Source organism: Cnephaeus nilssonii (assembly GCF_951640355.1).
Source record: "Cnephaeus nilssonii genome assembly, chromosome: 4".
Lineage (NCBI taxonomy): Eukaryota > Metazoa > Chordata > Mammalia > Chiroptera > Vespertilionidae > Cnephaeus > Cnephaeus nilssonii.
This window is the reverse complement of record NC_137075.1, coordinates 82,013,860-82,034,611: the sequence shown is the minus strand read 5'-3', so window position 1 is coordinate 82,034,611 and position 20,752 is coordinate 82,013,860. Positions and strand designations below refer to the sequence as shown.

Genomic DNA, 20,752 nt, shown 5'->3' with positions numbered 1-20,752 from the left:
CTCCCCAGAGACAACCGTTCTTCTAAGTTTAAGAGACTCACTGCCTTGCTTTCTGGGTTTTACCATCTAAGTATGAATCCTTACACATATCGATTCTTAAAAAATGTTGTTAATCCGGACCCGAGGGTATTTTTCCATTGATTTTTGGAGAGAGTAGAAGGGAGGGGGAGAGATAGAGAGAGAGAAACATCAATGTGAGAGAGACACATAGATTGGTTACCTCCCGCACGTGCCCCAACCAGGGCCAGGGATTGATTGAGTCTGCAACTGAGGTATGTGCCCTTGATCGGAATCGAACCCGGGGTCCTTCAGTCTGCAGGCCGAAGCTCTATCCCACTGAGCCAAACAGGTAAGGCCATATGGATTTTGTTGTACCCATTTTTGAACTTTATATAAATGGAATTATACAGCATGTACTTCTGTGTCTGTCTTCTTTCGAACAACACAATGTCCATGAGATCCATCCTCATGGTTGCTTCATTTCTTAAAAACTTTTTTTTTTTTTAATTCTCACCCGAGGATATTTTTCCATTGATTTTAGAGAGAGTGGAAGTGAGAGGGAAATGTCGATGCGAGAGAAACACATCTATTGGTTGCCTCCTGCACGAGCCCTGACCAGGGCCCGGGCTGGGGAGGAGCCTGCAATCAAGGTAGGCGCCCTTGACCGGAATCGAACCAGGGACCCTTCGGTCTGCAGGCCAACACTCTATCCACTGAGCCAAACGGCTAAGGATGTATTTCTTTTAAATGAAATCCAACATACCTTTTAGCAAGAGGTCAGGGCTGTGCAATCATCAGCTCTGTCCCCAGGAACTTGTAGCCTAGCAGGTGACCTGAGATGTGTGTCCACAGAAGGGGACAGATGACCCCCTACAGGTGTGAGCCACAAGTGTCAGGACAGAGGGGAACAAATGAGCTTCCATCCTTTCCCAAACTTTAACTCCTTTTCCTTGTGTTTAGAAAGGTTTTTTATTGTTTCTGTTTTTTGTTTGTTTGTTTTGTTAGTAGCACTGTAGCATCTAGTCCCCAGTTTCCTAAACAAAGCTATAGCAAGTGATGAACTAGGAAGATGATGGCATTTGTGGAAAGTAGAACCGGGGCTGTCAGCGGCTGGGAGGCGGAGGGAGGAGAGAACGGAGTCAGTGTTGAATGGGTACTGAGCTTCTATTTGGGGTGCTGAGACGTTTTAGAAACAGACTGTGGTGATGGTTGTGAAAGTACTTAATGCCACTATAATTTACACTTAAAAACCAGCTACAGTGGTACAACTTAGGTACATTTTTAAACATTAAGAGGAATGGAGAGGACAGAGGAGAAAGTGGAGAGAGCGGATGGTTAAGGACCGCGTGGGAACTGATGTGACTCTACAGAAGTGAGGCTCGTTGCTTTTCCCCAAACTTACACACAGCACAGAGCTACTCAGGAGCTCTGGGAACCCAGCCACGACAGAGGAAGGGGAAAGTGAAGTGGAGGGTCTCAGCATTTGGGCTGAAAGAAGGGCAAATGGTTAACAAAATGAAGGACGGTCAAGGCCCCTCACACAGGAGGCGGAAAAAGGCTGAGGGGCGTGAGCACTCATGTCCATCCCAGGCTCCGGGGAAGAGTGTGTGACTCACCTCTGCTAACTTTAGGGTCACCCACTCCTTGATCTTTGCAGCTTTTTCTTGAACAATTTTTGCTTCCTCAGCTCTCATCTGCTTCTACAAGAAAGAGAGGACCTTCAGTTAATGACAACAGTCACTGTTTTAGTGAATAATTAGAGGCGGGAAACCCTGAGAAGAAATATCAGGCGATTGGACAGGGTGCCCTAATAGAAAAACATAAATTCACTTACGAATATGTTTAATATTCTTAAAGTGGGAAAGGCCTTCCTAAGCATAGAGAAATGCCAAAAAGTCATGAAAGAAAAGACTAATAAATCTATACCATCTGGCCAAAATTACTATCTGGCCAAAACAGAAAAGAATCCCTTAAACAAAATCAAAAGACCAACTGGAGGATGATTTGCAACACATACAAAGGTCTAATTTGAAATAAACAACCCAGAGGATATGAACAGGAAATCAACAGAAAAAGGAGGCAACAAAACCCATGAAAAAGCTGTTCGTCCTCCATCATAATTTTAAGAAATCTGCTAAAAACGAGACATCACTTTCCTCTATCAGACTAACACAATTTCAAAGTTTAATATGGTCCCAAATTATCAAGAATGTTGGAAAATAACCCTTCTGACACGAACTGGCTAAGTCTTTCTGGGAGCAATTTGAGAATATCTGTCAACGTTTTAATTGTACATATTATTGAACTAATAAACCCCCTGCGCCCAGGAACCGTCAGCTGCAATTTGATAAAGCAACAAAGACAAAAAAACTCAACACCGAAAATCACCAAATTTCCACAAATAAGGGAGAAATAAACATGAAAACAGGATGCTGTGCTCTGCTACACAAGACACGTTCACAACGAACAGTGGTTAACAGGGAGGAGAAGGAAGGAAGGATTGGGGACAGAGGGAAAATGTCATTTTATGCTCTTCTTACTAGACTCATGTATTATCTTGGCAGTTAAAAACAGAAAACGAAGCTGAATTAGCACACGAGAACCACCATTCCCTCAACATAATCAGGAGAGCACCTAAGGTGATAGAAAGGCGAGGTTTGTATGGAAAGCACAGCAGCCCGGGCTGGAAGGAAAGGCAGGCTTTGGGGCTTTGCTTCTGCCTCTGAGGCTTACCTGCCGTGGGCACCTGACCCTCGGGCCTGCATGTCATCTCCAGGCTGGGGGGCGGCACAGCTCCCTCCGGGGGCACTGTGACCAGGAAGTCACAAGTGCCCAGCCCGGTGCCGGCGGCCCAGGTAACCAACCAGTTCCACAGCGAGCACAAGTGCCCTGACCTAAACGCATGGGGTGCGGGACATTCTGCAGCAGCGTACAGACCAGCAATGCCGACTTTGGCTACACTTCCAGGGCAAAACTGCCTCATGAACGTGTGATGGACATACGCTCCAAACAAGGGCGTCTGTGCAAGTGAGATGGGAACATGGAAATGTCCGACTCGACTCACAATTGCAGAGCTGGAAGGACCTTAAGTTAAGGTCATCTGGGTTAGGGGCTTGCAAACTGGACCACAGGCCAAACCCAGCCTTCCACTTGTCCCTGCCCCCCCCCCCGCCCCTCCCCGTACCCGCTTTGCCGGCCTACTTTTGGAAATAAAGTGTATTGAAACCCAGCTATGCCCATTCATTTATACGTGGTCAAGGGCGCCTTCGTGCTGCCACAGCAGAGTTGAGTAGTTGCAACAGAGATCATGTGGCCCGCAAGCCGAACATCTTTCCTATCTGGCCCTTTATGGAAAAAGTCTGCGGACCGACCCCTGACGTACTTGGACACTGAGGCCCAGAGGGTGAAATGCCTTGCCCCGGTCAGCTCCTGGCACAGCTGGGACTAAAACCAGGTCTACTGACTTACAGAGCAGCATTCTTCCTAGCCTGGTCTTGACCTATTATGGCTGTAAAACGATTTTTTTTCTGACCTAAGCTCCAGCAGGATTCTGTTGCCCAACAATCGCCAGATCTGCCACGTCTATGAACCACTCAAGAGAAGGAATCTCTGAAATCCATGGGAACGGATTAGCTTCCATGTGTCAGAGTTCTATTTTCCCATGATTTTTCAGGAACACCTGGTGCCCCGCAGATTACAAAGCCACACCCACAAAGGAAACGTCAGTGAACGCTGGCGAATGATGGTGTGTTTGCCCCTGACGGTGGGAAGGTCCGGCCAGGATTAGCTGGGACCTTTATGGAGAGGGCACATGTGGAAAGTTAAGTCATCTGGCCACGCGGCGGGGTCATGGGTTGGAAAGGATGGAGCTCGGGCACCAGGAAAAGTTGGTGGGTACGGCCGAAGGCAGAGGGAAGGGACAGAACTAGGACGAAGTTAATGAGACTGTGAAGGGGAGGAGCTGGGCAGGGGGAGCCGGTGGGGGATGTTCCAGACGTCGTCTCCGGAGCAAAGGTGCGATTGTAGCTGGGATGCAGGGCAGTGGCCCTCCTGGGCTCCCGTGTGCTCAGGACAGGAGGCCGCGTTTCAGAAGCAGCAGCAATGTATGGACTCAGGGCCGCTGAGAGACTCTGGCCAACCGAGGCTGCTGGGACAGCTCTGCTGCTCTGATCCTCCGGCCCGGGGTTATGTCCCTCCTGCGGGCAGGGCACATGCCAGGGAGGGGAAGGAACAGCTCTCCTTACCAAACACCAACCTCCGGCCTGGCACAACACACCTATCACTAGCTCATTCTCCTGACAGCCCTCTGACGTGTTACAGCCCCTATTCTATTGACGTGCAAAATGAGAAGCAGCGACTTAGGTAACCTGCCCACAGCTAGAGAGCAGCGGGAGCGAGAGGCGGGACTGAAACCCAGATCCGCCTGCCTCCAAGGTCCTTCTCCCACGGTATCCCCTGCCTGGCTCCTAGGGTGCCTCCCAAGAATGAAATCGCCGCATGGGAGAACAGGCTCAAGAGGGAGTGAGCGCCCCACCACGGGAGGGTCAAGCCGAGGGGCTCTGCTCAAGAAGCTGGGCCAATGGGCACTGGCGCTCCGCTGCGTGGAGCCCTTACCTGCTTCTCCAGCTGTGCCTCCAGTCGGCCGATGCGCTCATCTTTGCCCTGCACAGCTTTCAGTAATTCCTGGTACTTCCGGTGCAGGCTGCCTGCGGAGCCCACATTCTTCAGGTTGGAGAGTTTCACCTTCTCTTCCATCACGCTCACCTGAAAAGGACCAAGCATCTCACAGGGTTGGGATGTGCTGTGTGAAACGGCCACTAACATGGGAGGGGACACTTGCTGATACCCCAGCCCGTGACTCCCAGGCAGAGCCCGTACCCAGAGCAGTGGGGCCAATTAATTCAATGACCATTTATTAAGCCTCATCTGGGCCAGAAAAAAAAAGGAAATGACAGGGAGAAACAGGTGGGTGTTGGGTCCCCTAATTCTGGAGCCCTGGTGGGGATGAGCCGGCAGGACAGACAGCCCTGGAGAGGAACTGCTCCCGCCTCACTGTGGCAGACATTTGCTGCTCACCGCATGTCCATGGCTTCCCGATTATTTCCAGCCCCTGCAGTGAGAGGGGCATGGGATTCTGTCCAGTCAGTGGGCCTGAGAGGAAGGACCCGTACTTCTGGGCTCAAGCGTTTAAGAGTTGGTGCACAAGCACCCAGCTCCCTTTCCTTGGCATGGCAACCAAGGAGGCTGCATGCTCCAGATGGCCCAGCTAGAGGATGGGGAGCTCCGTTAGCCTGGATCCCTGAATCCCCGTGTGGAGCAGAATCCCCGGCGCACCCTCCCTGGAGAGGTACCACGAGTGAGAACTAAACGTGATAAACCGCTGAGATGTCAGACTTAACTTGTTATCTCAGCATAAAACCTAGTCTATTTGGACTAGTCCACTCACCCACTCCCTGCACTGACCATTAACCAAAGACTCATTCGCACCCACAGAAAGCTCCCTGCACCTTAGTTTGTTCAGCAGTTCTCACGCATGACTGCGGGTTTTCCTTGTCCCTGTAAGCTCATCCGTGTGATGAGTAGGTCCACATGAGTTCATGGGAAGGGGCAGGAACGGCCAAGGGTCACCTCCCCTGCACACTCCTCTCAATCCCCTCTCCCCCATTACCTGGGTCTCCGCGTTCTCTGCTCTCTGCTCGGCCTCCTGCAGCCTCTGCTCCAGCTCCTGCATCTGCTCAACCGGAGACAAAGAGGACATGTGGGTGAGGTGTCCCTACTGTGCACATGACATCAGGGCAACGCAAGTGAATTGTGCAGACCTTCCCCAAGGCCAGGCTGGAACCGCCCATCTCGAGGGGGCTCAAGGGTGTCTGGGTAACACTTGGCTCTCATACCCTGAACTCACGGGAGGGGAAGAGCCCATGGAGCTGTCCTCCTGCTGGGGGAGTAAAAGCCTGCTTCCCCTTCCTTGTGCAAGGTTCCCAGGGGGGTCAGCAGGAAGGCCGTCACTCTTCTGGAGGCATCCCCACCCCAGTCTCGGTCCCCCTCCGGCCTCCTCTCCGAGGCCTCCCTCCCTCAACCCGGAGTCGCAGACAGTGCCCTGCCGCTGCTCACCCGTGTGCCTGGCATGGAGCTGCCATCGTGTCACCAGGGAGAATGTTCCTTCCCACCTCGGAAGAGCTCACTGGCTGGGGACAAAGACTTCCCCACCCTGACTGTAATGGCATTCATAGATATCATCCTGTTGGGTTTCTTTAATCTTAATGAAGTAGAGGGGCTCATGACGCATTTTAAAAATTCTATCTTGCTATCAGTAGAGGCATGTCACTCAGGCATGAGGAAGCTGGTAATTCTGGAATCTTAAGCCAACTGGCCCAAGCACAGAGACCAAGGTCCTTATACACAGATGCCTGTCAGGGACCAGACCTAAGTTGAAGTCTCAGGGGCTGCTCAGCAGCCCGACCCACACGGCATCTCTGCAGCTTTGCCAGTCCATGGGTTGGCGAGTGGAGTGTGGCTGCATTTCAGCTCCCACCTTGCCCCTGGTCAGGGCTCGGCTGTGTGCTGCCCAAACCACACACCATCACACAAAGGCCCAGCAGAAGCAGAGCCGAGTCATACATCCAATTCTCCCGCCAAATGCCACGCCACATGCCAACGCCTAGTCAGTCAATGGCCCTGCCCTGCCCCGGAGCAACACATATGCCTTAAACATACATCAGAGGCACCGTATCCCAGCCTCGTCCTCCCTGAGGCCGGGCAGGCCCTGCTTTCCAAGCCCCCCTCCCCCCCCCGCCCAGTGCTCGCCCACCCATCTCTGCAGATGTGGCCTTGGCTCCAGCTACTCAACCTTCTCCTTTTGGCTTGGACCCCGACTTGATATTCACCCGTGAACTGAGCGATTCCTTTTCTTTCCCAATCTCTCACCTTCTCGGCTCAAATTCTGCTTTCTCTCCCTGATTCAAGGATGAAAGAGGAGGCGCGGAAAGGCACCTCCAAGGAGCTCCCACTTGAGAACCTGGGGCACCTCCTTCCTCAGGGCGGCCCTGCCTCATCCATTTCCCCCTCTTTTTTGGGACGGGGGAGACACAGATGTTTTCAGGGCACATTCCCTTTGAAAGGGTCTAATGTCCCCAAGTAAAACTCAAGATTTAAAGCAAAATGCTCCTTGGACTCCCAATGGACAGGACCACCTGGGACAGGTATTCATGTGCTCAGGCCAAGGGTGCCTACCTACATCTCTTCCTTCCTCTCCTGGGTTTAATAATCATGACCAAACCTCTCAATTCAAACCTGATTTGGCGGGTTAGTTCTGGCCAGACACAGGCATCAGAGCCAGATGATCTTTCTAAAACCAAACCGTCCTTGGGCCTGTCTTACAGGAGTCCCCTGACCTTCAAACATACTCTTGCAGCTACAAGGAAGATAAGAGCACAGCACAAAACAACATGATGGTTTCAGGGTGGCTGCCCAACACAAAAGGAATTCTACTTGGTGGGGGGTGGTTGACACACAGTGGTGGCCCATAGTGACCAGGTTAGTACCAAATAACCTCCCCCCTCACCCCCTGCCCCACCACCACTCGGACACCGGATCCAACTGGGCCAATCAGGTTCTCTCGCCCAGGAATCTGAAACCTGGGATCGAGAGACCAGAGACAAGAGCCAGGGGACTGCATCTGAGCACATACACCGACTTCCCCACACCGCGATCACTGGGTAGTTCCTTCAGTTCTGTGAGCTGTCCCAGATCCTCCTAATACAGTCCCTGTGGGCTTAAGCCGGCCAGAGTTGGAGTTTGCCCTCATCAGAAACAAGTCTAAATAACGCAAAGACCGGGAGCATTTCAAGAATACAATGAAATATTGAATGGGAAGGCTTTGGATTCCTGACAAGTCTCCTAGACTGACCATTAGCTGGACCATTTAGATCTAACATCTGCTCTGTAGCTCAGAAGACAGAGGTTTTCCATAGGGAGTGGGAATTCCTATGTGTGACCTTCTGCAATGCCTGTTGGATATCTTCTCACTTCGTTGGATGGAAAAACTCGTCTTCCTATTTCACAAATGGAGAACCAAGGTAGCATGAAGAACAGAATGAACTGAGTCCTACTTCCCAGCTAGACCTTTCCATTTGGGCCAAGAGTGGCCAAGGACACTGGTCAGAGCCAGCAATCACTCCATTATTGACAACATAGTGAGCATTTTTTCACCTCAAGATTTTAATACCCCTTTAAAGTATTATCACCCAAGTGCTATCACCCAAGCAGAGAGAAAGGAAGGTCTCCGCCCAGCCCTGGGCCGGCTGCCCCGGGCCCTCAAGGCTGCGGATCCTCCCGGATCCTCCCGGCCGCTCTTATCTTCTCGGCAAGGACACTTGAGACTCAGAGCATTTTGTATCCACCTTCACGCTGGTGTCTTCTTTTTCCTCTGAAACTAGCTTCTGAATGTGGAAAACATTTTGAACATCGGAAATGTTTTAAAAAGAGTGTAAGAACCATCTATGCATCCATCGCTGTTCTCCAACTATTATCAAAACCCTGCTGTCCGCGTCTGACGAGAATGTTTTCCCTCCATTTTCTATGAATACACACTTTCCCCACTGCCGCTGAAACAGCCCTCGGTGTGTCCATGCCAGAATATCTTCCCTCAATGCCAGCATCCACCCCTTACACGAGGGCAGATCACTCTCCTTTGAACCGGTTACAGGGCCGCACCTGGAGCTCTGTGACGCTGGAGTGGGTGGGCCACCCCGCCTGCATCCTGTGTCTCCTCTCAGAGGGTTCCTTAGGACCGTGTCCCCAGCTGTCCTTTAGCCTGTGGGCCTGGGGTGCCCTGCCAGCCACGGAGGTGTCGGGTGTAGGCGGCTGACTCTCGGGCAGGATCCACTTTCACCAGCTGCGACGCGCACATGACTCATGAGCTGCCTGGGAACTGGCTGCAGTGACCTGACGAAATGCGCTTGGCACCGACCTGGTACTTAACCCCCACGTCCAGGCTCCTCGTAACCCTCGCTGATGCTGTGGAATACCAGCCCTGCGGCGGCGGGAGCAGCGGTGCCCCCCTGCGCTCCCAGCGCAGCCCAGTGTGCTGGGCAGTGGCCCGAGCCAAGAACCATGCCATCCTGGGTCTTAGCTTCCCTTTGAAAAGGAGGTTCGATGTCTTTACCCCCGCCTTGCACCCACTGGAGAAAACAGTACAGGCAAGCACGAAGACTCTGGAACCCGGCTGGCTCTGCCATGGTGTGGCTTTAGATAAGTCCCTTAGCCTCTCTGTGCCTCAGTTTCCCCACCAGTAAAAAAGAGTGTTAATGAGTCTCTCCCCGCCCCCCATCCTCCCAAAGGGTTGTTGCTGTTGAAGATTGCACTGGATGCCTCCTGTAAACTCATGTGTACAACCTGGCACCTACCCAGCAGGATACAGATAGCAGCTACTTGGTTTTTCATACACGAGGATGGCACTTAGGACCAAGCACAGTTTGGCTGAGACAGGCTGTCATCTGGAATAACTAGTAATAGGGCCTCCTTCCTCTCTCAAAAATGTCCTGGTTTAGAGGTAACTTCCATTTACAGAAAGAATGGCTTTAAGCCAGAGGTGGCCAACCATTAGCCTGCAGAGTGTCTTGTAAGACCAACAATGCTGTGGGCATTTAGCCGACGCAGACACAGAAAAGACAGGCCACTTCTATGTGTCTGGCACTGGCTCACGTGCTTTCCGTGTACTAACGTGTTTAGCTTTCACCCCGATCCTAGGAGATGGGTACTATTGTCCCTGTTGTACGGAGAAGGAAACTGACTACAGCAATTAGGTAACTTGCCTACGGTCACACAGCTAAGAGACAGAGCCAGGATTCGAACTCAGGAGGACTGGCTCCCGAGTCTACTGTACTGGCAGCCACTGTGCCTCTCACGTGTCCCGGGAAGAGCCACATTCCACAAACAAGGCACGACTTCAGCTTCTCCTGAAAACTCAGGTCTGGGCACACTAACGTTATACTTTTCTTGTGGCAATAACCACTCCCTCCTGTATGTGTATGTGTGTGTATATATATATATATATATATATATATATATATATATATACACACACACACACACACACACACACACACACATTAGAGGGGCCCGGTGCATGAATTGCTGCATGGGTGGGGTCTGGCCAGCCTGGCCAGGGGGAGGGGACATGGGCGGTTGGCTAGCCTGCCTGCTGTTTGAGGGGACAATTTGCATATTAGACTTTTATTATATAGGATATACACTGAGTGGCCAGATTATTATGTGTTCAGAGATCATAACAATCTGGCCACTCAGTGTATATGTGTGTGCGTGTGTGTGTATATCACACACATACACACACACATATATGTATATATATATATGTATGTGTGTATGTATATATATCCTTTGGACTTTTAAAAATATATATTTTTATTGATTTACATACACACATATATGTATGTGTGTATGTATATATATCCTTTGGATTTTTAAAAATATGTATTTTTATTGATTTCAGAGAGGAAAGAAGAGGGAGAGATAGAAACATTAATGATGAGGGAGAATCATTGATCGGCTGCCTCCTGCACACCCCCTACTGAGGATTGAGCCCGCAACCTGGGCATGTGCCCTTGACAGGAATCAAACCTGGAACCTTTCATCTGCAGGCCAACGCTCTGTCCACTGAGCCAAACAGGCTAGGGCTCCTTAGGACTTTTTTTTGTTCAATGCTGGTTTTTGAGATTTATTGACCTTACACATGTAGCTCACTTGATTTATTTAGAACTGCAGTATTATATTCCATTGTACAAATACACTCAATATGTTTAACCATCCCCTTTTAGTAGACATTTATAATATTTCCAATTTTTCATACATCAGTGATGCAATACTCATTCTTATATATGTCTCCTCATGACCAATATATGTGGATTTATTTCTACTTTTCCATTTTGTGCTATTTACTCCTCTTTTTTTCCGAACTCTTTTTTTCCTCTCCCTGCCTAGATTTAATAGACTTCCTTTATTCCAATTTCCCTGCTCAACTGATTTGAACGTTATATAATCTATTTGTTATTACTATTATTCTAGACTCAAATTCTAGACTTACAGACTGCTAACTGTTCTCCAGTTCTGCTCCCCAACTGTCCTCTTTTCTCTCATATAAATAGAACTTCCAACTTAGCAGAGGCACGGTTATCCAGAAAAACTCTATACTGTCCAATCTCCCTGCAGCTGAGTAACCGAGTTTTTGCCAATGGGATATGAAGGAGGGATGAATGCAACCTCCGGGTCATGCTTAAAAGGAAGGGGCTGGTGGACATCAGGATAGACCACCTTCAAACATGCAGCAGGTACCACCCTAGAATTAGACTGCTTCTGTCTGAGTTACTACATGAGAAGGAAATAAGCATCTGTCTGGCTTAAGCCATTGCTATTTTGGGTTCATTCTTACAGCAAACTACGATCTAGCTAATACAGTAGGCGTGGATTTAAACAAAATTTTATCTCTCTTACACTCATTCTGCTTCCTAAATTAAGTTTGGAAAATTTTAAGCTATTATTTCTTTGAGCCATTATTGGGTAAACGTTTAATGCAGTATGCCTGGGTGTTTCATAACAGCCACTTTTTAGGTTATTTGTTGTCCATATAACCAAAAGGAAGTCTCTTCCCTCTGAGATGTGCTTTTAAGCCATTATTGGCTCTCCTTCACTCTCTTCTCCACTTCTGAAATCTTATATAGGATCCTGTCATTCCAGCATCCATGTCTCAGCCTCTCCTTCTTTACCTCTCTGTGCTACATTCCGCACGATTTCCTCAGGTCCATATTTCCATTCATTAAGTCTGTCTTCAGTGGTGTCTAATCTGGTGTTTAATCTATCCACTGAACACTTATTTATTTAAAATTCTTTTCTTCAATTTTAGAGAGAGAGGAAAGGAAGTAGAGAGAGAGAAACATCGATCTGCTGCTCCACTTATCCACCCACTTTCATTGGTTGATTCCTGTATGTACCCGACCAGGGATCGAACCCACAAATTTGGTGTATCAGGACGACCCTTGAACCAATGAGATACCAGTGAGGGCTACCTACTGAACATTTAATTTCAATGAAAAATGTTTTTACTTCTAGCAGTTCTACTGGATTCTTTTTTAAAGTCTAACTGATCTTTTTGGATAGTGTCTTATTCTTGTCTCATGTTTTCAATTACTTCATTATGTCTTCAATATTTTGAACTCATTTATTTACAGTATCTTGCCAACAGTTCTATTATTATTAGTTCTTGGAGGGGGGGGTCTAGTCCAGTTGTTTATTGTATATTTGGACTCTGACTCACTGTACATTAGTCTCTCAATATTTAGTCATTTTAGATCATATATTCATCTTCTCTGAGGCTCCCCCCGCCCCGCCATGGGGATTCTGTGTCTGTTCCTACAAGGTCTCCCGGTACCTCTGGCCCAGGATTTAGGGTTCCTAAGTCACACAGACAGTATCAATTCTAACGTTAAACCAGTATCATCAGGTTCTCAGGGCGCTTTTTTTTGCCCAGAGCCTTGGCTAAGTATGAGACACTGTCCCGCCATCTCCCTGGGCTGGTGGATGTTTTCTGTCACCTTTTCATTTAGGGTGAAGCCCTTTAATAGGCCTGACTTTACAGGGAAGGTTCGGTGTTAGGCCCAGCTTCCAAATGGCCAGACCTCACTTCTATCTCCACAGATGGTAAGACTCAAGCCTCAAGCCTTTCATGACTCAAGGGAGGCCAGGCACACACCCCATCCCACTCAGCTGCCAGAACTGGAGTCCCACGTGGGTTTTTCCTCTTTATTTTGCCCGCTGAGGATTCCCCTTTTTTCACTGTGCAACTTTAAACTGAGAAGGGTAGTTTAAACGTTTAATGCAGTGTGCCTAGGTGTTTCATAACGGCCACTTTTTAGTTATTTGTTGTCCATATAACCAAAAGGAAGTCTCTTTCCTCTGAGATGTGCTTAGAGCTGCTGGCTGATCCCCACGGATCCTTGCCTTCCCTCACACACCTTTCCCAATAACCGTAACCTAAGGCAAGGTTTTCAAGCGTTGCAGTGTTGAAACCAATTTCTGGAAGCTTGTTAAAGATGCAAACTAACAAAGAGACTTGGGTCAGGAGGGTTGGGGTGGGGCCCAGGAATGCATCTGCTTAACAAGCACGCCAGGTTTCTGGCACAGGTGGTCCAGAGAACCACCTGTCCAAGGCCCGCTTCCTGTTCCCTGAGGTGTCGGATTCTGCCCTTTATGTTTGCAGCGCCTGAACCATACCCGCAGGAACCCTGCCAACCTGTTCTGCAAAGCCGGAATGAGAATGCAATGCCAACAGGCCCAAGGTTCACGAGTTCTAGTCCTGGCTAGTCCAGGGCCACGCCCCTCAGCAGTGAAAAGGTCGAGGTGACGCTAGAAACCTATCTTCCTGGGCTCCAGGTTGCGGGCCTATTCCGAACACAGGTCACTTACTCAGGCTTTACTCATCGAGACTTTGACATTACTTGGAGAGGGGCGGAGTGAATTTTACTTTTATGCTGTGAAAGAAGGGTTTGCTCAGCAGATGGATACTATAAACAAAACTATAGAGAGAATGGTTGATTCAATTAAGATTATATATATATATATATATATATATATATATATATATATATATATATATATATTTAAGTGCAGGTGTCTATTCTTCAGATGGGTTATGCTCCAAAGAATCAGCCATTTAGCCCGGCCAGTGTGACTCAGTTGGCCGAGTGTTGGCCCATGTACCTAGAGGTCCCGGGTTCGATTCCCATATAGACATGGGTTGCTAGCTTGATCCCCAGTAAGGGGCATGCCAGAGGCAGTCAATACATGATTCTCTCTCATAGATGTTTCTATTTCTCTCTCCCTTTCCCTCCCTCTCTCTAAAGTCAATAAAAACATAAAAAAACAACAACACCTCAGCCATTTAGAATGTATCCTCCCATAGAAACATTATAAATGGTGGTCCCAGACCAGCCCACCCAAGTCTGTAAAGATAATAATTGTACCCATTTAAACCTATTCTATGCCAGAACCTTTGTATATGTGACCTGGTAAAATTCTCAAAATAACTCCAACAGGCAGACATTTGTGGCCCTGCCTTAGAGGTGAAGGGACTTGCTCAGGGTCACAGGGCTAGTAAGTGGCCGAGCCAGGTAAGTCTGGCTCCAAAGCCTGGGTCCTTGTCACCAGGAAAGCAAGCTGCCTTCCTCGGCTCCTATGCTTAGTAGAGGGTGAGCAGTAGGATGGAGGTTTCCAGTCTTCTCTCCTAAAACCTCCTCCTCCCCACCACTGAAGAGATGTTAAGGGATTATTAGAACCTTCACTGCAGCCACATGTGACTCAGAGGGTGACGGAGAACCAAGATTTGTGTCACTTCAATGGTGTGCCTTGCGATGAAGCAGAGCAGGGAAGAATGCCAGGTGACAGCTTTGATTTTGGTCTTTAAAAAAACCCAACAACAACTACCTTGGGTGAGTTTCATTTTGCATGTGTGAAAAACATCTTATTCAAAGCTCACCTTCCTGCAATGAGTAGTAAACCCTAAGGATCAAATGCACAGAATAGTGAATACAGACCACAGTATCCTATATAATATAAGCGTAGTATGCAAATTGTCCCCTCAACCGGGAGTTGTCTGGGAGTTCGACCAGGAGGCGGGGCTGGCCAGGGGAAGGGAGGGAGGCCCTGGCAGGCAGTGGTGGTGGTGGCAACAGGCAAACAGGGGAAGGGAGGGAGTACCCGGCTGGAGCCGGCAGCCTCTAGGGACCCTACCAGTGCATGAATTTTGTGCACTGGGCCTCTAGTTGTATTATAATCATCAAACCTGCTACAAGACTAGAATTATTCCGACCACTGAAAAGAAATGATAGTTGTATAATGTGATAGAGCTTCTAATCAGCACTATGATGGCAGTCATATTATAATATATAAATGTGTCAAATTAACATGTCGAACACCTTAAATTACACAATGTTATGTCAAATATATTTCAATTAAAAATAAATAAATAAAATAAACCCCCCAAAAAAGGAAGATCACCCTCCCCAACTCTCGCTCTCTAATGCTGGCCCTCTCTGACTCGGACCCCTGCAGTGAGGGTAGGCAGCTCCCTGATCTCCAGAACTCACCTTGTCAGAAAGCAGCTCCCTTATCTTGCTGGCTTGCAGGCGGAACCGCACAAGCTGGGTTTCCAGGGCCAGGTAGCGTTTCTGCCAGTCCATGCTGGTCCGGGTCTCTACCTTGGGCTCAGCCATGATGGAATCAACTTCTGGATATTCAGGGACCCCTGAGAACCAGCACACAGAGAGAGGAAACGACAAATAAGTGTGGGAGGAAGGGTTAGGTGGGGAAGGAGGAGAGGAGACCAGAGAAAAACAGAGCTGGGGAGGTAAGTTAGCCCGTCCCTCTGTCCCATGGCCCCCGTCGTTAGCTCGGTGTGTCACGTCTTATCCTAAGTCCGTTGAGCAACTTCAGGGGATCACAAAACCCGAGAAACCATAACGAGAACCTAGTATCATTTTTGCAAAAGTGAAACATGGGACTCATTCGTTTTTCATTCAATAATTCCATGTAACAAGATTTTAGCCCATCAACAAACATTTATGTGCCAGACACTGTTCTAAGCACTGGAGATGCAAAGATAAATAACAGAGGTCTCTCGTCTTTGCAGTTTTCAAGAAAATCTAACTGCAAAATTACAATGCAGTCACAATAGCTAATCAGTATACAGATAAACAGGAGCATGGAAATGGGGCCGACAGTGGGGGTGTATGGGGGGGGGGTGTTGAGCTCAATCAGCTAACTGAAGGCAAAACTCTGGTTTCCATGTTAGTCCTGGTTCTACCACAGCTATGTAGATTTCAGATGGGGGCACATGGAAAGAAAAGGTAATGCTTTGAATTTCCTTGACAGTGTTCTATTTAGTTGGGATTTTGTCAGTTGTTGTCATTGAATGTCCTGCTCTGGAACAGATTCTCATTCTTTCCTTTAAGTTATGAAATAAAGACCAGAAAATGGTAGATATTTTTGCTGCAGCTGCTGGAGAAAGCCACAAATCTTTGGGAAACACTTTATACGAATTCAGAACAAATCAAGTAGACACCTATAAGTTCTCCAGTCAGGGGAATTTACCCAGAGGTCCCCTGAACATCTTTTAGAGAAGACAAACGGAGCTGGAATGAGAAAAGGAAGGATGTATGTGTGCACACGGGAGAGGAGATACAGGCACAGGTGAGCACAGAGGAGAGAAAGGCTGGAAGACACAGCCACTGCAGGACTTAAAACACACCAAAAAAACCTTCTAAAGCGCTACTAATAGTTACGTTTGGCAACAAGCGTAACTTTGGTCTGTCCCAAACCATGACATATGATAACGCAAGTATTTGGTGATTTTAAAGAATGATAGTTCATTTTTTTAGGTTGGTATTTTTAAAATGTCATCTGTTAGAAATACAAATGATTTATAGGTACAGTGATAATGTCTGTGATTTGCTTTAAAACACTTCATGGAGGGGGTGAAGAGTGGTGGGGAGGGAGATACATGAAATAAGATTTATCAAAATGTTAATTTTTAAAAAAATGTTTTTTATTTTAGAAAGAGGGGGGAGAGAGGGGAAAGGGGAGGTAGAGAGAGAGAGAGAGAGAGAGACAGAGAAGTGATATCAATTAGCTGCCTCTTGCATGCCCTCCATTGGGGATTGAGCCTGCAGCCCTGACTGCAAATCAAACCGGTGACCTCTCAGTGCACAGGACTACGCTCAACCCACTGAGCCACACTACACAGGGGCATCAAAACGTTAATTTCTGAAGCTGAGTGATGGGTCTATGAGGGTTCTTTATACTGGTCTCTCTACTTGAATACATGCCTGGAATTTTCCGTAATGCAAATTTACTATTTTGTTAAACCCGCCCCCCACCCCGCCCTTTTCCTTTCTACAGGAGCCATATGGCCTCAGAAAACCCAGCCACCTCCTGTACTGTCGCCAAATACTAGTATTACCCTGGTGCCCCGGAGAACCTGTCCTCAATGGGTTAACCACCAATACTGATTCTCACCTCACATGTGACTTTTCTATTTTTCTCCCATTACATACCACAAATAGCTATCATTTATTGAGTTCTTGCTGTATGCCAGGCGCGTGTACTCTTCAGTGCTCACAGCCCATGCGTTACGGGGTGGGCACTAGACCCCGGTCCCACCTGAGGACACTGAGGAGCCTAGAGACTGGCTGGCCTACCCAGAGTTCCACAGCTGGACCCTCATTCCAAAGCCCCTGTTCTTACCCACTGTGCTCTGTACCCACCTGGAAACTGGAAAGGTTCTGATTTCACCAAGGGTGGGGTGGGTTATTAAGGAGGAAAGAAATATTTTATAAGATCTTTCAGGATCGTTGGCGCTAAGAGGAGCCTGTATTCCGGATTTTCCAGTTTATGGTCTCAACTGTTCTGACACCACGAACTCCACAAGCACAGGCATTTACCACGCGTCCCGACGACGCATTTAAGAAACAGGGTCAATAGATCCGAAGAGAAAGGCCCAACAATGAAACCACTGACAGGTCTGGTGTCTGAGGGCTTTCGGTTCTGGGTTGCTCGGGACACTGGACGTATGATCTCAGCCCTGCTCTGCCGGAACTGTCATCCCACACAATCCCGACATTGTGACCTCCCAGCAATCCCCACCTCAAAGGACTGGACCAACAGGAACGGGCAGGAAGACAAAAGACAGAAACAAAACATGACCTTCTGAGCTAAGGTCCCTGCAGAAAAGACAAAACAGAACTTGTGGGGCCTCCGGAGAAGGTCCCGAGGCTTTGCACTTGCTTTGCTTTGTCCTTGAAGGGAGTTTTTGCTTTTCCTTAGATTAAAAAAAAAGAAAAAAAAAAGTGATAGATCTGAAACTAGGATCTGAACGTCTTACACCTAGCCAAGGGCTAAAGAAATCAGCACCCAAGTAAAACCAAGGGGCAGGGGAAACTTAATTGTTTTGTGGTGTGGAAAGAGGTTGGTGGATTTTAATTGCCTCTTATTGCCAAAGCTGTGGCTCTGATTCCATGGGGGAGAGTAGAAACCCAAATTATCACAATCTTCAGGGCCTCTGGAAGGAAAATAGACACATCATTGGCCTCGGCCTAGCCCTGACATCCGAGATCACACCTAGACGGAAGGGAGTGCTTTCCCCAGTCAAGCATCTTCACGACATCATGGTTTTGAACCAGTCAGGTGCCGGCTAATCCTCTCCCTGCCTTGGGGGTCCTGGCCAGAGGGCTGGCCTCGTGCCAGGCTTGCCTCCACATGGGAGGAGAGCTAAGAAATTTCGAAACACATCGGGAACAAGGTGCCTGCTGACAAGCACGAGGCCCGGAGGCTCTTTCCACAGAAGCAGGTGGTCAGAGCAGCAGCTATAAAACCGGAGATGCTAAGGGAAGGTACCAGTAAGTTGAATCTCACCTGCTAAGTCACCTTGCTCTTGTGCTTTTCCACAAAGATGCACAAGGACGAGGAGAAATACATTTAGAGAATGGTCCTTAACTTCTCCAAGCATGCCACCGGCGATCTTTCTTTCCTTCCCCTCTCAATATCCCCGAGAAGCAGGACAAGGAGCAGACGAAAAAACTCATCCCTTCTGTGACTTGCCGACACAGCTACTCTGGAGACACAGAGCTACTCCGTATCAGAGATGGGCCAAGAATCCTCACCTCTCAACAGACAGAGCATCCTCCTTCCACGAAGATGCTTCAGCAGTGATGGTGGAGTCTCATGCTGCCAGGCTAGCCTCACACATGTACAACATCGATGGCAAAAACAGATGCGGGAGTGAGAGAAAGGACATGTGACTGGGACAAAACCAAGCTCAACACTTCTTTCATTTTTTATTCTGGAAAGCTTCAAACACACATAAGTAGGGAGAACAGTACAATAAATCCACAGGTACCCTCCACCCAGCTACAGTTATCAACTCACGGCCACTCTTGTGAAACCAGTTCTCTCGATTCCCACTAGTGCCCAGCGTGCTAAACTGCTTCGCACGTGAGAGGCAAATGACTGCCACGGCTTGGCACCTGCTCTGGACTCCCTAAGTCCCCCAGCACCCGGGGCTGGCACAGCCACAGAGGCGGCAGAGAGATGCCTCGGAGGAAGGGGCTTTGGGTAGACTGGATGGTGAAAAGAGGACACGAAGTTAGTTATCAGGTGACTTTAGACTCTGGGGCCTGCATCAGAGAAAACAGATTTGACCTGGGATGGCTCTGGCAAGTTTAGGAGTTTGACCAGAAATGGACAAAATGCTGAGATTAAATTTAATTCAACCAACTTTTTAAAAAATCCTCACCTGAGGATATTTTTTCCCCATTGATCTTCAGAGATTTAGAGGAAGAGTGGAGTCTACGGCCATACCACCCTGAACGGGCCTGACCTTAGAGGAAGAGTGGAAGGGAGAGAGGAGGGGGGGAGAGAGATAAACATCAACACATCGACATCGACTGGTTGACTCCCTCACTCGCCCCAACCAGGACCAGGGATTGAGCCTGCAACCGAAGTACGTGCCCTTGGCTGGGAATTGAACCCAAGACTCTAGTCCGTGGGCTGATGCTCTAACCACTGAGCAAAGCAGCCAGGGCTCAACCCACTTTTGTTAAGTGATTTCTACGTGCAATGTGCGGGCCCATAAAGATGAATGAAGATTGGTGGCTTGTGAGGCTCAGGTCTACAGGCTGAATATCCTGGAACTTCTCTGCAAAGGGGGCCAATCGATACAAGAGCCTAAAAGAAAGAGGTCAGAGGTCGATGCATCAGAGGGTAACAGGGATCCTGTTCTGAATTTCCACTGGGCTCTCCCATGGCACCTGAGTGTGAGCACCTTTTGTGACTTCCACTTGCTAGTGATGGGCTACGACCACCTTCTGAAAATGCTCCACTAAATTAGACTGATCACCTGCCCAACTGTGAGAGAGGAAGCGCTCTGTGCCGCCTTTCTGAGGATGGTGCCCCACAGAAGGGGCGAGGACAACCAGGAGGAGCGTCTCTTGAGAACAAAACCAGTAAGGAGGAACAGCAAAGTATCGTCATTAGGATCCCGTGTTCTGGCGCCAAACAGGCCTCGGTTTGAATACTGGCTCAGCACTGATTAACCCTGTGACCCTAAATCATGTGCTCAACTTCTCTGGGCCTCGGTTCCATTTGGAAATTGAGGGTAATAACATTTGCAAAAGAGGGTAATAATATTAGGTTGAACCACACAAAGTTGGCAGTTTCATAGACCACATTCTGCCGGGTGTTTTTGAGAATTAAAGGAAATATTACTAAAGCCTGGCACACAGTAAGCACTCAATAAATGATGGCTACTATCAACAAACAAAGGCAAGCCCACCGTGCCCTGGGCATATGAGATGGGCCCGCGGATGTATCACCAGATCCATCTGGAAGAGGTCAGGGGATTTTTTAAAATGACTTTCTCTCTATTTCTGAATGCTGAACCAAAAGGTAAATGATGAAAAGTAAGATTTCTTCCTACCCCTGTACTTCATCCATAGTTCTACTCCGAGGCAACCACTGCTATGGGTTTCTGTGTCTTTCAGAGATATTCAGTGTATAAACAAGCATTCATGTATATGTTGCATGCGTACGCGCGGGCGCGTGCACACACACACACACACACACATAAAATGGTGGCATATTGAATTTAATATAATCTAGAGATCTTCCTGTATTAATACACATCTCT

At 48.3% G+C, this 20,752-nt stretch overlaps 1 protein-coding gene across 3 annotated transcripts in view; it reads right to left on the bottom strand.

Moving 5' to 3' along the window:
- PLEKHH1 (pleckstrin homology, MyTH4 and FERM domain containing H1) overlaps positions 1-20,752 on the bottom strand; it is a 47,170-nt gene that overhangs the window by 23,643 nt on the left and 2,775 nt on the right. For 2 of the 3 annotated variants that reach the window (XM_079768386.1, XM_079768388.1), the window contains exons 2-5: positions 15,159-15,316; positions 5,669-5,731; positions 4,615-4,764; positions 1,617-1,700 (exon numbers count right to left, since the gene is read on the bottom strand). In XM_079768386.1, coding sequence (XP_079624512.1) covers positions 1,617-1,700; positions 4,615-4,764; positions 5,669-5,731; positions 15,159-15,316 — 455 coding nt within the window. Of the gene's footprint in view, positions 1-1,616; positions 1,701-4,614; positions 4,765-5,668; positions 5,732-15,158; positions 15,317-18,480; positions 19,101-20,752 lie in introns of those variants that run through there. The other variant, XM_079768387.1, reaches the window with a different exon arrangement.